Source organism: Eucyclogobius newberryi, unplaced genomic scaffold, assembly GCF_026437365.1.
Source record: "Eucyclogobius newberryi isolate DKJ021-1_F unplaced genomic scaffold, fEucNew1.0.hap1 SCAF_17, whole genome shotgun sequence".
Taxonomy (NCBI): Eukaryota; Metazoa; Chordata; class Actinopteri; order Gobiiformes; family Gobiidae; genus Eucyclogobius; species Eucyclogobius newberryi.
The window spans coordinates 4,192,622-4,209,032 of NW_027315801.1; the positions used below are offsets into that span (position 1 = coordinate 4,192,622).

The 16,411-nt window shown below is 47.2% G+C and overlaps 1 protein-coding gene across 1 annotated transcript in view; it reads right to left on the reverse strand.

Annotated features, from left to right (window-relative positions):
- trim101 (tripartite motif containing 101) overlaps nucleotides 1–16,411 on the reverse strand; it is a 48,905-nt gene that overhangs the window by 20,865 nt on the left and 11,629 nt on the right. Inside the window, exons 3-9 of the mRNA XM_072448757.1 lie at nucleotides 8,517–8,695; nucleotides 6,320–6,509; nucleotides 6,133–6,228; nucleotides 4,513–4,590; nucleotides 3,385–3,540; nucleotides 333–355; nucleotides 125–249 (exon numbers count right to left, since the gene is read on the reverse strand). Of these exons, the coding sequence (XP_072304858.1) occupies nucleotides 125–249; nucleotides 333–355; nucleotides 3,385–3,540; nucleotides 4,513–4,590; nucleotides 6,133–6,228; nucleotides 6,320–6,509; nucleotides 8,517–8,695 (847 nt within the window). The remainder of the gene's footprint in view (nucleotides 1–124; nucleotides 250–332; nucleotides 356–3,384; nucleotides 3,541–4,512; nucleotides 4,591–6,132; nucleotides 6,229–6,319; nucleotides 6,510–8,516; nucleotides 8,696–16,411) is intronic.

The following is a 16,411-nucleotide window of genomic DNA, read 5'->3' on the forward strand; positions in this document are numbered from 1 at the left end:
GTTGTGAAAATATACATTGATCTTGACTTTGAATTGTCTTGTATGAATTGTGCTCTACAATTAAACCTGCCTTGCCTTTTAAGTCCTTTTAAGTGTATTCTGACCAGGCCGTGCCAGTTGTTACCTCTGGGGAAGTCGATGCTCAGCAGGGCTCTGTACTGCTGGCTGAAGTTATATTGGTAATGGCTCAGGTTCTCATCGTCTGGGTCCAGTGTCTCTGCAGGGCACGAGTCGGTCGCTCCTATCAACCTGAGCACACAAGACCACACAAGAGCTTTACAATCTAGTCCAAGATCTTTGAATATGGAATGTGAATCCTTCATTATACTCACTTGTCTAAGAGTTCTTTTGAGCTCTGAAAACCAAGAGAATAAAATAATGAAATATGAACGCTGATAACAGGCATGCAAAGTAGTGATAGCTTTAAATAAGGTAAAAGAAGCTGCAAATGGGTATTGCATTATAACTTTATTAAATTACTTTCTAAATAATGTTTTTCTTCCAAATTTCAGTGCACAAAATTTCAACGTTGCTGTAATCTTTAGTAGAAAAAGCTTCAGTTGTAGTCATCTGGACTCAGTTTGAAAAAATAGACGTTTCGACTCTCATCCAAGAGTCATTGTCAATAAAAGAATTTAGATCGAGAACTCCGATATTAATACTGTTCTGTGGTAAGTCCACACCCTCCTCGAGGACACGACCACATACGAGCGCTTGAAAAGAGATCCGACCAGTGGCTACAAGAAGAAAGTGATAGACTGTTTACAAAGGCTGGAAAAAGAGGAAGTGATAGACCGGCCTCTGTATTACAGACTGTATCCTGGTGAAGCCACGCCCTGCATTTATGGCCTTCCAAAAATACACAAAAAGGAGGTTCCACTCAGACCCATAGTGTGCAGCACAGATTCCATCACTTACAATGTGGCCAAGCATTTAACAACTATATTGGCTCCGCTTGTGGGGAATTCGGTACATCATGTGGAAAACACGCACAACTTTGTGGATAAAGTGAAACAGCTCCAACTGGACCCAGATGACCTCATGGTTTCATATGATGTTGTGTCCCTGTTCACCTGCATCCCGACCTCTGATGCAGTAGCAGCAGTGAGGATCAGACTGCAGGAAGACACCACCCTACAGAAAAGGACCAAACTGACACCTGAACACATATGTAAACTGTTGGACATCTGTCTGAACACCACTTACTTTCAATTCCGGGAACAATTTTACAGACAGATTCATGGCTGTGCCATGGGCTCGCCCGTCCCTCCCATAGTGGCCAACCTGTACATGGAGCACTTTGAGAAGAAGGCACTGTCCTCATTCTCAGGCATAGCCCCAAAACTGTGGCTCCGTTATGTCGATGATACTTTTGTAACAATCAAGAAACAAGAGCTGGAAACCTTCTCTGATCACATCAATGCTGTGGACCCACATATCAGGTTTACAAGAGAAGACGCTAAGGAGAATCGCTTGGCCTTTCTTGATTGTTCCACGATCAGAGGAGAGGACGGGAAACTCCAAATAGAAGTATATAGGAAACCTACACACACGGACCAGTATCTGCTCTTTGGTTCCAACCACCCACTACAGCACAAGCTGGGGGTGATCAGAACCTTACAACACAGAGCTCAAGGTGTGCCCACCAGCTCAGAGGGCAAGAAGAAAGAGGAAAAACATGTCCGAAATGCCCTCTCAGCCTGTGGTTACCCCGCTTGGGCCCTCAACAGAGTGAAGAGAACCAAGAAGCAGGACAAAAGGGAAACTGAACAGAGAAGGAAGGGTGTTTCTATCCCTTATGTGTCTGGCCTCTCGGAAAAACTGCAGAGAATTTTTAGACAACACGAAGTCCCTGTTTATTTTAAACCAGGAAACACTTTAAGACAAAAACTGGTTCACCCAAAGGACAAGTTGCCGACTCAAAAACAGAGCAATGTAGTTTATTCGATCCAATGCAGTGAAGAAAGCTGTAAAGAACGGTACATAGGTGAGACGAAACAGCCTCTACACAAGAGGCTCTATCAGCACAGAAGAAATACAAGTTCAGGACCTCAGAGCGCCGTGCATCTCCACCTTGAAGCCTCTAATCACTCGTTTGAAGACGGTGAGGTGAAGGTTTTAAGCAGGAGAAAAGATGGTTTGAAGGGTGGTTGAGCCAGGGTCTCACTAAGACAAAGAGGTTTTAACAGCCCATTAAGATTCTGAATAGGCTCGGTAGATACAAGGGGGGAGTTTCTGTTGAAACCAACAACTCTTGCTACTTCAGGAAGGCTCCTCCCAATGGGCGGGTCTTACCACAGAACAGTATTAATATCGGAGTTCTCGACCTAAATTCTGTTATTGACAATGACTCTTGGATGAGAGTCGAAACGTCTACTTTTTCAAACTGAGTCCAGATGACTACAACTGAAACTTGTTCTACTATGGAACACGCCTGGACGAATGAGGGATTACACCGACATATTTCCAGGAGAAAAGATGGTTTGAAAGAGGAGTCAAGGAAGCTATTTTTGTTAAAAAAGAAATACCTTCTTTAAACAGAACCGGAGGGCTAAGGTTTAATCTTCCTGTTATTTATAATGGGTTACTGAACCCCTGGAAAGGTAGAGGACCAGGACAAGGACATTCGGATGCTAATCAGGTACTCAGGGTGGTTGAGCCAGGGTCTCACAAAGACAAAGAGGATTCTAATAGCCCATTAAGATTCTGAATAGGCTAGCTCGGTAGATACAAGGGGGGAGTTTCTGTTGAAACAAACAACTCTTTCTACTTCAGGAAGGCTCCGCCCAATGGGCGGGTCTTACCACAGAACAGTATTAATATCGGAGTTCTCGATCTAAATTCTTTTATTGACAATGACTCTTGGATGAGAGTCGAAACGTCTATTTTTTCAAACTGAGTCCAGATGACTACAACTGAAGCTTTTTCTACTATGGAACACGCCTGGACGAATGAGGGATTACACCGACACGTTGCTGTAATCGTTTCTCTGGTGTCGCTTTGATAGCATAAAAGGGCAGGAGGAGATATTGGACACATTCCACTGGCACACGAGTATTCATCTCCTCAAAACATGAATCCAGAAATGTCAGAAACACGTCATTTCAAGCTAAAAAGTTAATGAGTTCAACTGTGTGCGATCCCAAAGTCTGTATCCGCGATAAATGTGAGCGTAGCTGCTGTGTTCCTATTGTTTATCTGGTTTTCTACAACTGTTTACATGATGTCGGGCACAAACTGAATATTGAGTACGTTTTGTATCAGATCGTAGCAGCTCTGTCACACTTTTGACTCTCGCCGCTTAAACTCCTCATGCTGTGACGTCATCCGCTCGATCGCTGCACGTTCAGAGTTTGCGTCGACCTTCACACAGTTTATCGATACCTGCACAAAGGCCAGATTGTCGGCGTCTTCCATGTGCGCCTGCGCTCGCTCCAGCAGTTTACTGTTCGCCGACACCGTCTCCCCGTAACGCCAGAGGAGAGCTTTGGCCCGGCCCGTCTTCTCCTCCTCCTCAGCGCTGATCACCTCCGTCATCGACTGCACAGGCACAACACGGAATACACCCTTTACACGCTTGTGCACCCTTTACACGCTTGTGCACCCTTTACACGCTTGTCACGCTGTACACGCTTGTACACGCTTGTGCAGCCTTTACACCCTTTACACGCTTGTACACCCTTTACACGCTTGTACACGCTTGTACACCCTTTACACGCTTGTGCACCCTTTACACACATTACACGCTTGTACACGCTTGTGCACCCTTTACACACATTACACGCTTGTACACGCTTGTGCACCCTTTACACACATTACACGCTTGTACACGCTTGTGCAGCCTTTACACCCTTTACACGCTTGTACACCCTTTACACGCTTGTACACGCTTGTACACCCTTTACACGCTTGAACACTATTTATACGCTTTTACACCCTTTACACGCTTGTGCACCCTTTACACGCTTGTGCACCCTTTACACGCTTGAACATTATTTATACGCTTTTACACCCTTTACACGCTTGTACACCCTTTACATGCTTGTTTACCCTTTACACGCTTGTACACCCTTTACACGCTTGTGCACCCTTTACACGCTTGTGCACCCTTTACACGCTTGAACACTATTTATACGCTTTTACACCCTTTACATGCTTGTACACCCTTTACACGCATGTACACGCATGTACACCCTTTACACGCTTGTACACTATTTACACGATTGTGCACCCTTTAGTTTACATGCATGTACACTATTTACATGCTTGTACACCCTTTACACGAGTGTACACTATTTACACGCTTTGCACCCTTTACACGCTTGTACACCCTTGTACACCCTTTACAAGCATGTACACCCTTTACACGCTTTGCACTCTTTGCACGCTCTTCCACTTCATTTTTGCCTTCATCTTTCCCCTATACTCTAATTTAGAATGTATTTTGTTAGACATTTTAAAAGGGTCTATACAATCACACACTTTTACATCATTCTGGATGTGTTTGTTTACCTTTCTCCTCTCCTCCAGGATGGACTTGAAGTGCTCAAACTTTTCAGTGACGGTCTGTTTCTGAAGCTTATATGCTTCCTACACGAAACAGACGGAGATCCTTAGGACATGTGAACAAAGCTGAATACATACAGTGCTTTTCAAACATTTGCTCAACCACCATTGTTCAACCAATCAACCTAAATTCAACTTTTTTTGAACGTTCAACCATGTATAACAGTGTTCTTTATCATTAACTCACTTACACAGAGTTGTATTTGACTAACTCTTGCATGTAATCCTGTGTTGTCCTAAATTTGAGGCTCAGGAGCTCCAAAACAAATCCTGTTTTCACATACCCCCTATCCCCGCTCTTATTATTATTATTATTTAAAAGGTTCAAACTCTGGGTCGTACATGGGTTCTAAAGGTTCCAAAATATTGTCTTGTAGTAGATTTTTAACAATATATATAGTTTTAATGATAAACTGTAAAGAGGCGGGGCTTATCAAATTCAGCCATTTTGAACAGGAAGTTAATGAACCTGTTTCTATTATTAAAGGGGCTGTATACGATTTATTTTCTCATGTAATAAAGTAAAATCTGTTATGCTCCAGTACGGATCCTAGATGGTAAAGCCGCTTTTAGGGTGAAATAAGACCGCTCTGTGCTGTCTGCTTCAAATGATAGAGTTTTATTTTTAGCATGCTAATGTTTATTAGCGTTACAGTGACTCTGTTCTGGACTCAGGAAGTTGTGAAAAGCACTTATAAACTGATCGCGGTGAATTAGAAGAGTTTAAATTCTTCAAGTTGTTTTAGAGCAATAATGTGATTGTAAAATAATGATTTACAAATGTAATTGTTTCATACTAAACCTAAAAAATAAGCATATAATGTTCTGTTTAAATGAGATTTGAACCAGTAACGTTAAAGTTGAAAGCTTACCAACAGCACCACAGTCTCCTTTAGTGTCAAACATGATTCTTTTTTTCTTTTTTCATTGCACGCGCAGTAGTATTCCATATACCACCGTATTTTCGGGATTATAAATTGCACTTTTTTTACATAGTTTTATCCGGGGTGCGATTTTATTCGTTATTTTCACACTGGCAACCACAAGAGGGCGCTCTAGGCTCTAAGCGACGCAGAAGAAGAATCTGCACTTCCTCTTCCTCAGGAGTTTGTGGAGTTGTTTAGAAGTGACACAGAGGAAGAAGAATTCAGTGGATTTAGTGATTTGGGGTAAAACTGATGCTTTGGTAAACTTGTTACATGTTCTTTATGCTATAGTTATCTGAATAACTGTTCATATGTTACATTAACATACCAGACACTTACCACAGTTCTGTCTGTGCCTCATGTTTTTTTTCTTCTCTATTATGCATTTTTTGGCTGGTGCGACTTATATTCCGGAAGGTACGGTATAATAAATAGATGTCTGCGTGATCCCTCATTTGTCCAAGTTCCACATCACAAGAAAATCACAGTCACAGTTTCTTCAGTTTGTCATTTTTGTAAGAAACAGAATGTATTTGAATACCCAATTTGATCATTTTCCCATTGACTCATCTCTCCGTTGTGTTTTCACATTTAAAACATTTATATTCATTTAATTATTCAAAGCGGTGACCGTGCTCACCTCCAAGTCGCTGCACATCTGGTTCAGTTCATCAATGGCGGTCTGCACTTGGGCCCGGTGCTCTGCCATTGAGTCCAGGCCCTCTCTCAGCTCGTCCTGGGGCACAGCGTCCACAGCGGAGCGGGCGTTAGCAAAGCGGGCGTTAGCAAAGCGCTGGCACTCGAGAGTCGCGGGTGTGGCTGCGTACCTTCTGCTGCTGGTAGACGTCGGCGAGCGGGGCCACTCGGCAGGACTGGTGGGCGCCGAACACTTTGCACAGGGAGCAGGTGGGCGCGCGGCAGCTCAGGCAGTAGATGTTGACCTTCTCCCCCTCGTGGTCGACGCACGTGGCCTGGGGCGGTCCGGGGGGAAGGAGGGGCAGCGGCGGCGGCGGCGGGCTGGAGGAGAGAAGAGGAGAGTCATTTATTGTCATTGGCTCGAGTCTTCCATGGAATTGAAGCGACGAGACATTGTTCTTGCCATAGTTTCTTATTATAGTTTTACATGGTAAATGTTGCCACAACTCTGGCATTTTTGACCCTCTAACATTGATGAATGTCACACATGGGGTCATAGGTCACACATGGGGTCATAGGTCACACATGGGGACATAGGTCACACATGCGGTCATAGGTCACACATGGGGTCATAGGTCACACATGGGGACATAGGTCACACATGCGGTCATAGGTCACACATGGGGGCATAGGTCACACATGGGGTCATAGGTCACACATGGGGTCATAGGTCACACATGGGGTCATAGGTCACACATGGGACATAGGCGCGATCGGCTCGGCCCGAACTCCAATAAAATGGAGGTTGTAGAACGCCCGTCTCAACAGTGGCGACTAGTTCAAAAAAGAAAAAACATGAAACTCTTAATCTTTGGCCTAGGCACATGAGACTTGGGACAGTGATGGAGCTACCTTTGACCTCTGACCTTTGAGGAGTAAAACACACCTGGAGCATCCCTCTATGATAAACAGGAAGTCAGCCATGTTGAATCAAAGTGGCACCGCCACGCTTGACTTTTTTTTTCAAAATCGCACTTGTCCTAGGTTTTTTGTCCGATCGAGCTCAAAACAACACCTTTTGCATCTAAAGACATTGTAATGTAATAAATATCCAAAAGAATGTTGACATTCTTTACGGTCTCCGCGTAACACGCCCTCAAAAAAGGCTTAATTTTCAGTGTTTTCAAGGACAAGTCACGCCTATTTATTAGTTTTTATGTCTGATTGGAAATAAATACCCATGTAACAAATGTACTCTATAGCGCCCCCTACCCATTGTGTGAAAAACTCAACATTGTCTGATTTGTTTGAAACTCATGGATTATATTCTCCTCGAGACGCCATGAAAAAAGTGCATTTCAGATATTGTGTATTTTCACAATTGGCCAGCAGGGGCGCAATGAATGCCTTCACTTCCTCTTCCTCTTTTATTTTGAAGGGACATTTCCTCTCGTGCCGCGTTAGAATTATTATTCTTTAGACTTTATTCTTTAGACTTTATTATTTAGACTTTATTATTTCTGCTACAACTCGGGTATTTTTGACCCCTGAACATGAATGAAAAGTTGCGGGTCACCGAGGCTCTCTCTCTTTCTCCCTGCTCAGGTCTGCGTTCAGCACAATTTTGCAATTTGTCAGGACAAACTACTATTTGAATCGCAAACTATGCAATCATCAATGGTGAATTACTGAGCTTCGTTTGGTATGCTGCAAAACGCAGCAGAAACATGGACGGGCGGGAAGGCGGTCGCGCGGGAAGGCGGTCGCGGGGGAAGGCGGTCGCGCGGGAGGCGAGAGCCATCATCACCGCTGTGCGGCTTTAATTTATTTTTATTTTTGTCTGGAAATGCAGATAATATTGTGAATGTCGAGCTCGTCGTTCGTAGTGAATAAAAAGAGATGATTAAAATGTTACTCCAATTGAAAATGGACCAATTTGACAGACTTGGACTTGGTTCTCTAGGCCATGATTTTATTTTTTCCATTATTTTTCCTTTCATTTGTTAGATGTTCTTTTTCTGTTTGTTTTTTCCTATGTTCTTTAATTTAAAAAATAAAAACATTTAAATTAAAAATTAAATGAAATGTTAAGTTAAAAAAAGCGACGTCCTAAACTTGGGGTGGGATCGATCGCGTGGCGGTGGGTGGAGTTTGTGGCTCGCTCCGCCCTCTCTCAGCTAACCGCCGCCCTATCACATGACGTTACGCCCCTCCCAGACACACCGGTTGGTTATGGTTAGTTTGCTGTTTGTTATGTGACAGTTCGGGGGCTCCAAACACAAATCGATATAAAGTATTGTGCAAGTATTGATATGATGCATACACGTGGGCTAAAACAAAAGTATCATCTGATTATGTCTGTGTTTAGTGACAATAAGCATTGTGGACCTGATGGCGATGCTCGTGCAGACCTCCTGCTTGTACACGTCGATGATGTTCTCCACCAGCAGGTTCCTCTGCAGCCCGTACACTCCATGTCTGTCCAGCACCACCTCGTGTCTGCAGGACGGGCAGCGGAAGCGCCCACTGCTGACCAGCATGGTGGTCCGGGCCTGGAACAGGGACGGCTGCACACACAATGCTCTATTAGATCGGGGACAATGCACACAAAGACAGTGAAAGTGTTGTGGTGTAAAATGTAATGTCTTTGCCTGATGCCATAGAACTTAGGTCAGCATATGTTTAACATCTGGGTCACACTTATTATGACTCTGCAGACGTCCCTGGGAACACAGACTGACAGCTGCGGATCCAAGGATGTCTCGCATGCGGTAGAACATTGAGTGTTTTTCTGCAATATGTTTAGACTGGTTTTGTGCATACGTGGCACCTGTTGTGCCTTAACAAGCTGAACTCAATGTTTGCTCTGGTCAGATCAGGAGGGACAGAACGGCAAATGTCAGGGAGAGCTTTTTTGGCTGTGCACGGCTAAAATAAAGAACCACTTTTGAACAAGACAACTTGGTTATATTTTGCCTCATTTTCTCTGTCATTTGTTATAGAATAGTTTCCGCAACAGTGTCTATCAACTGGAGAAGAGTGTTTTCAGTACTGAGTCACAAGCCTTCAAGTCCAAGTCGAGTCCAAGTCGAGTCCAAGTCGAGTCCCAAGTCGAGTCCAAGTCGAGTCCCAAGTCGAGTCCAAAGTCGCGTCCAAGTCGAGTCCAAGTCGAGTCCAAGTCGAGTCCCAAGTCGAGTCCCAAGTCGAGTCCAAGAAGTCGAGTCCAAGTCGAGTCCCAAGTCGAGTCCCAAGTCGATTCCAAGTCGAGTCCAAGTCGAGTCCCAAGTCGCGTCCAAGTCGAGTCCAAGTCGAGTCCAAGTCGAGTCCCAAGTCGAGTCCCAAGTCGAGTCCCAAGTCGAGTCCAAGTCGAGTCCCAAGTCGAGTCCCAAGTCGAGTCCAAGTCGATTCCAAGTCGAGTCCCAAGTCGAGTCCCAAGTCGAGTCCCAAGTCGAGTCCCAAGTCGAGTCCCAAGTCGAGTCCAAGAAGTCGAGTCCAAGTCGAGTCCCAAGTCGATTCCAAGTCGATTCCAAGAAGTCGAGTCCCAAGTCGAGTCCCAAGTCGAGTCCCAAGTCGAGTCCAAGTCGAGTCCAAGTCGAGTCCAAGTCGAGTCCCAAGTCGAGTCCAAGTCGAGTCCAAGTCGAGTCCAAGTCGAGTCCCAAGTCGAGTCCAAGTCAAGTCCAAGTCGAGTCCCAAGTCGAGTCCCAAGTCGAGTCCCAAGTCGAGTCCCAAGTCGAGTCCAAGAAGTCGAGTCCAAGTCGAGTCCCAAGTCGAGTCCCAAGTCGATTCCAAGTCGATTCCAAGAAGTCGAGTCCAAGTCGAGTCCCAAGTCGAGTCCAAGTCGAGTCCAAGTCGAGTCCAAGTCGAGTCCCAAGTCGAGTCCCAAGTCGAGTCCCAAGTCGAGTCCAAGAAGTCGAGTCCAAGTCGAGTCCCAAGTCGAGTCCCAAGTTGATTCCAAGTCGATTCCAAGAAGTCGAGTCCAAGTCGAGTCCCAAGTCGAGTCCAAGTCGATTCCAAGAAGTCGAGTCCCAAGTCGAGTCCCAAGTCGAGTCCCAAGTCGAGTCCCAAGTCGAGTCCCAAGTCGAGTCCCAAGTCGAGTCCAAGTCGAGTCCCAAGTCGAGTCCCAAGTCGAGTCCCAAGTAAAGTCCAAGTCGAGTCCAAATCGAGTCCCAAGTCGAGTCCAAGTCGAGTCCCAAGTCGAGTCCAAGAAGTCGAGTCCAAGTCGAGTCCCAAGTCGAGTCCCAAGTCGATTCCAAGTCGATTCCAAGTCGAGTCCCAAGTCGAGTCCCAAGTCGAGTCCAAGTCGAGTCCCAAGTCGAGTCCCAAGTCGAGTCCAAGTCGATTCCAAGTCGAGTCCCAAGTCGAGTCCCAAGTCGAGTCCCAAGTCGAGTCCAAGTCGAGTCCAAGTCGAGTCCCAAGTCGAGTCCCAAGTAAAGTCCAAGTCGAGTCCAAATCGAGTCCCAAGTCGAGTCCAAGTCGAGTCCCAAGTCGAGTCCAAGAAGTCGAGTCCAAGTCGAGTCCCAAGTCGAGTCCCAAGTCGATTCCAAGTCGATTCCAAGTCGAGTCCCAAGTCGAGTCCCAAGTCGAGTCCAAGAAGTCGAGTCCAAGTCGAGTCCCAAGTCGAGTCCCAAGTTGATTCCAAGTCGATTCCAAGAAGTCGAGTCCAAGTCGAGTCCCAAGTCGAGTCCAAGTCGAGTCCAAGTCGAGTCCAAGTCGAGTCCAAGTCGAGTCCAAGTCGAGTCCCAAGTCGAGTCCCAAGTCGAGTCCAAGAAGTCGAGTCCAAGTCGAGTCCCAAGTCGAGTCCCAAGTCGAGTCCCAAGTCGATTCCAAGTCGATTCCAAGAAGTCGAGTCCAAGTCGAGTCCCAAGTCGAGTCCCAAGTCGAGTCCCAAGTCGAGTCCAAGTCGAGTCCAAGTCGAGTCCAAGTCGAGTCCAAGTCGAGTCCCAAGTCGAGTCCAAGTCGAGTCCAAGTCGAGTCCAAGTCGAGTCCCAAGTCGAGTCCAAGTCGAGTCCAAGTCGAGTCCAAGTCGAATCCCAAGTCGAGTCCCAAGTCGAGTCCCAAGTCGAGTCCAAGTCGAGTCCAAGTCGAGTCCAAGTCGAGTCCCAAGTCGAGTCCAAGTCGATTCCAAGTCGAGTCCCAAGTCGAGTCCCAAGTCGAGTCCCAAGTCGAGTCCCAAGTCGAGTCCCAAGTCGAGTCCAAGTCGAGTCCCAAGTCGAGTCCCAAGTCGAGTCCCAAGTAAAGTCCAAGTCGAGTCCAAATCGAGTCCCAAGTCGAGTCCAAGTCGAGTCCCAAGTCGAGTCCAAGAAGTCGAGTCCAAGTCGAGTCCCAAGTCGAGTCCCAAGTCGATTCCAAGTCGATTCCAAGTCGAGTCCCAAGTCGAGTCCCAAGTCGAGTCCAAGTCGAGTCCCAAGTCGAGTCCCAAGTCGAGTCCAAGTCGATTCCAAGTCGAGTCCCAAGTCGAGTCCCAAGTCGAGTCCCAAGTCGAGTCCAAGTCGAGTCCAAGTCGAGTCCCAAGTCGAGTCCCAAGTAAAGTCCAAGTCGAGTCCAAATCGAGTCCCAAGTCGAGTCCAAGTCGAGTCCCAAGTCGAGTCCAAGAAGTCGAGTCCAAGTCGAGTCCCAAGTCGAGTCCCAAGTCGATTCCAAGTCGATTCCAAGTCGAGTCCCAAGTCGAGTCCCAAGTCGAGTCCAAGTCGAGTCCAAGTCGAGTCCCAAGTCGAGTCCCAAGTCGAGTCCAAGTCGAGTCCCAAGTCGAGTCCCAAGTCGAGTCCCAAGTCGAGTCCCAAGTCGAGTCCCAAGTCGAGTCCCAAGTCGAGTCCCAAGTCGAGTCCCAAGTCGATTCCAAGTCGATTCCAAGAAGTCGAGTCCCAAGTCGAGTCCCAAGTCGAGTCCCAAGTCGAGTCCAAGTCGAGTCCAAGTCGAGTCCAAGTCGAGTCCAAGTCGAGTCCCAAGTCGAGTCCAAGTCGAGTCCAAGTCGAGTCCAAGTCGAGTCCCAAGTCGAGTCCAAGTCAAGTCCAAGTCGAGTCCCAAGTCGAGTCCCAAGTCGAGTCCCAAGTCGAGTCCCAAGTCGAGTCCAAGAAGTCGAGTCCAAGTCGAGTCCCAAGTCGAGTCCCAAGTCGATTCCAAGTCGATTCCAAGAAGTCGAGTCCAAGTCGAGTCCCAAGTCGAGTCCCAAGTCGAGTCCAAGTCGAGTCCAAGTCGAGTCCAAGTCGAGTCCAAGTCGAGTCCCAAGTCGAGTCCAAGTCGAGTCCAAGTCGAGTCCAAGTCGAGTCCAAGTCGAGTCCAAGTCGAGTCCCAAGTCGAGTCCCAAGTCGAGTCCAAGTCGAGTCCAAGTCGAGTCCAAGTCGATTCCAAGTCGAGTCCCAAGTCGAGTCCCAAGTCGAGTCCAAGTCGAGTCCCAAGTCGAGTCCAAGTCGAGTCCCAAGTCGAGTCCCAAGTCGAGTCCCAAGTCGAGTCCAAGTCGAGTCCAAGTCGAGTCCCAAGTCGAGTCCCAAGTCGAGTCCCAAGTCGAGTCCAAGTCGAGTCCAAATCGAGTCCCAAGTCGAGTCCAAGTCGAGTCCCAAGTCGAGTCCAAGAAGTCGAGTCCAAGTCGAGTCCCAAGTCGAGTCCCAAGTCGATTCCAAGTCGATTCCAAGTCGAGTCCCAAGTCGAGTCCCAAGTCGAGTCCAAGTCGAGTCCAAGTCGAGTCCCAAGTCGAGTCCCAAGTCGAGTCCAAGTCGATTCCAAGTCGAGTCCCAAGTCGAGTCCCAAGTCGAGTCCCAAGTCGAGTCCCAAGTCGAGTCCCAAGTCGAGTCCAAGAAGTCGAGTCCCAAGTCGAGTCCCAAGTCGAGTCCCAAGTCGATTCCAAGAAGTCGAGTCCAAGTCGAGTCCCAAGTCGAGTCCCAAGTCGAGTCCCAAGTCGAGTCCAAGTCGAGTCCAAGTCGAGTCCCCAAGTCGAGTCCAAGTCGAGTCCCAAGTCGAGTCCAAGTCGAGTCCAAGTCGAGTCCAAGTCGAGTCCCAAGTCGAGTCCAAGTCAAGTCCAAGTCGAGTCCCAAGTCGAGTCCCAAGTCGAGTCCCAAGTCGAGTCCCAAGTCGAGTCCCAAGTCGAGTCCAAGAAGTCGAGTCCAAGTCGAGTCCCAAGTCGAGTCCCAAGTCGATTCCAAGTCGATTCCAAGAAGTCGAGTCCAAGTCGAGTCCCAAGTCGAGTCCAAGTCGAGTCCAAGTCGAGTCCAAGTCGAGTCCAAGTCGAGTCCCAAGTCGAGTCCAAGTCGAGTCCAAGTCGAGTCCAAGTCGAGTCCCAAGTCGAGTCCAAGTCGAGTCCAAGTCGAGTCCAAGTCGAGTCCCAAGTCGAGTCCCAAGTCGAGTCCCAGGTCGAGTCCAAGTCGAGTCCAAGTCGAGTCCAAGTCGAGTCCCAAGTCGAGTCCAAGTCGATTCCAAGTCGAGTCCCAAGTCGAGTCCCAAGTCGAGTCCAAGTCGAGTCCCAAGTCGAGTCCAAGTCGAGTCCCAAGTCGAGTCCCAAGTCGAGTCCCAAGTCGAGTCCAAGTCGAGTCCAAGTCGAGTCCCAAGTCGAGTCCCAAGTCGAGTCCCAAGTAAAGTCCAAGTCGAGTCCAAATCGAGTCCCAAGTCGAGTCCAAGTCGAGTCCCAAGTCGAGTCCAAGAAGTCGAGTCCAAGTCGAGTCCCAAGTCGAGTCCCAAGTCGATTCCAAGTCGATTCCAAGTCGAGTCCCAAGTCGAGTCCCAAGTCGAGTCCAAGTCGAGTCCAAGTCGAGTCCCAAGTCGAGTCCCAAGCCTCCCGAAGCCTCCTGAAGCCTCCTGAAGCCCCCTGAAGCCTCCTGAAGCCTCCTGACGCCCCCTGACGCCCCCTGAAGCCTCCTGAAGCCTCCTGACGCCCCCTGAAGCCTCCTGAAGCCTCCTGTAGCCCCCTGAAGCCTCCTGAAGCCTCCTGTAGCCCCCTGAAGCCTCCTGAAGCCTCCTGACGCCCCCTGACGCCCCCTGAAGCCTCCTGAAGCCTCCTGACGCCCCCTGACGCCCCCTGAAGCCTCCTGACGCCCCCTGACGCCCCCTGAAGCCTCCTGAAGCCCCCTGAAGCCTCCTGAAGCCTCTGACTTGTCCCATTGGACGCTTGGGCTCATGAGAGTGGAAAGAAATCATTGTCCAGACTTACATATTTTTGAGTGGCAGAGATTTATTTATGTCCACACTTTTCAAAACCCCAGAGCTGATTTAATTCCACGCACACAGTTATGAGAGTCCAGAAGTGTAGGTCTTGAAGCCCAGGCAAAGCCTCCACACACGCTCCAATCAGAGCGCTCCCACCCGTCTAAATATAGGGACTCTAGCGCCACCTATGAGCTTCCACCCGAAATAGAGCAAAAAAAATGTAATTATAAGAAACATAAATTTAGTTTAGGCTGCTTAAGTTTTAGCAAATGTATTTTTTAGATAAATAGTTGTATGAATTACGATTGTTTTCGGTCAATCAACTTAAATAGCATTCTATGGAAATGATTTACAATTATTATTTTATAAACCAATTATTGCCTTTATTCAACTGTTTTCATGTAGGCTGAGCTCAGGCCCACATAAGGAGGTGAAGAAGAGTAAATGTGCTGTTGTCTGCACGTTTCCCCCTCGCTCAGGAGCTTTCCAGCGCGCAGCAGCTGCATTCTGATGCTTTAATAGGTCAGATCTGAAGTGACCGAGGAAGAATGTGTGAAATGTCCCTGTGTGAGGTCACAGTCTGTCCAGGAGGAGGCCTCATGGACCCAAACACTGGGTGTGTAAACCTCAGCCTCATCGCTAGGAAACAGACAGTGACGAGCAACGCCAAAAATAAATATAAATAATAGAACAAACTTGTCTGCTAAAACGAGCTTCCTAAGGTGGTTTATAGCTGCACAATGAGATATTCACCTGCTGAATCTGTCATAATCTACAGGCATCATTCCTGTCCTCAGAGCTATTCCATCAGTACTACAATATTTAGTTGTATTGAGCAGCTCTGTTATGTAAATATGAATTATTAAAAGTGTGCTTCAATGGATCGAGTGTGAGGTCGAGTGCTCTTCAGCATCACAGTGAAGCAAACAGCAGAAGATCCCAGGCACTCCGACAGCATTACCAACTCTTTTATAAATGATTTGTTTAATAATTATAAATGATTTATAAATGTATGTCCTGAAGAAGGCCCTGCACAGCCAAACTGTAGGTTCCCTTTCTCAATAAAGGATTTTTAATGCTTCTTTTGCAAATATTGATAGTGTTGTGACATTGTGGGTAACTTTGCTCCACTATCTGACCGACACAACTGACCAGACACTCACACATGTGTTTATACAGATCATAATGTGTAAATGTTAGGTCCGCTCCAGCAGTAGATGCACAGAGGGCTCATGGGAGTGCACTACGGGGTAAATGTCCTTAAATAGGACGCAGTAATAATACCAGCTGCTGCTGAGAGGACCAGAGCAGGACGTACAGGAGCTGAGGAGGGACAAACACCTGTGCCTCTGCTCACACTCATGTGTAAACAGCAGCTCTGAGGCCTGTACTGAGGCTGGGTACTACAAGTCTGCTTCTATGAGGGCAGATCTCCATGGTAACAGGGCCTGAGCTCATAACCTGCTCCGTGCTAGGTTAAGGTGCCCAGTGAAAACGACCCTTTGACCGATCAAAGACAAGAATCCAACTGAACAAACGAGCGACCGGTGAGAGAGAGAGAACTGCAGTAAAAGAGTGTAATCTTTGATTTATAAAGTATTTCAATCAGCCACACTAAGAATATTACCATTATGTTCATCATACTTTATTACATTAAATACGCTATTGTAGCAAACGGCAGGTGACCTCCGAACGTTTCCATGGAGACAGGAATGCGGGACCTAAAGTCTATCATGGCGAGATGTCTCTGCATACACAGCAGAAGCTTCATGCTTTTAAAGTCAGAATAAACCTTTGCATTAAATGACATTAAATGAATCTTAGAGCCATTTCTCTCCCAAGACAAAAGCTAAAACTGCTAAAAAGACTATGCAGTTTTAGTAAACGTTCATCTGATCGTGGACTTTGTCCACAAGATGTATTTACTGTACATAATGTTGTTCTGCATGTTCATTTAATTGTTTTATGACTTGTGAACATTCTTACATGTGTAACTATGTGGCCTCATGTTCCATCAATGGCTGCACTGACTCTGACTCAGCATGTGCGCTGAAACCAACTCCCCAGGAGTCAGTCCGAGAGAAAAGACCCAAACTAGCTCAATCAGGAGGTCCCCAAAGAAGGATCTCAGGAGAAGTGCTGTCCCCTGG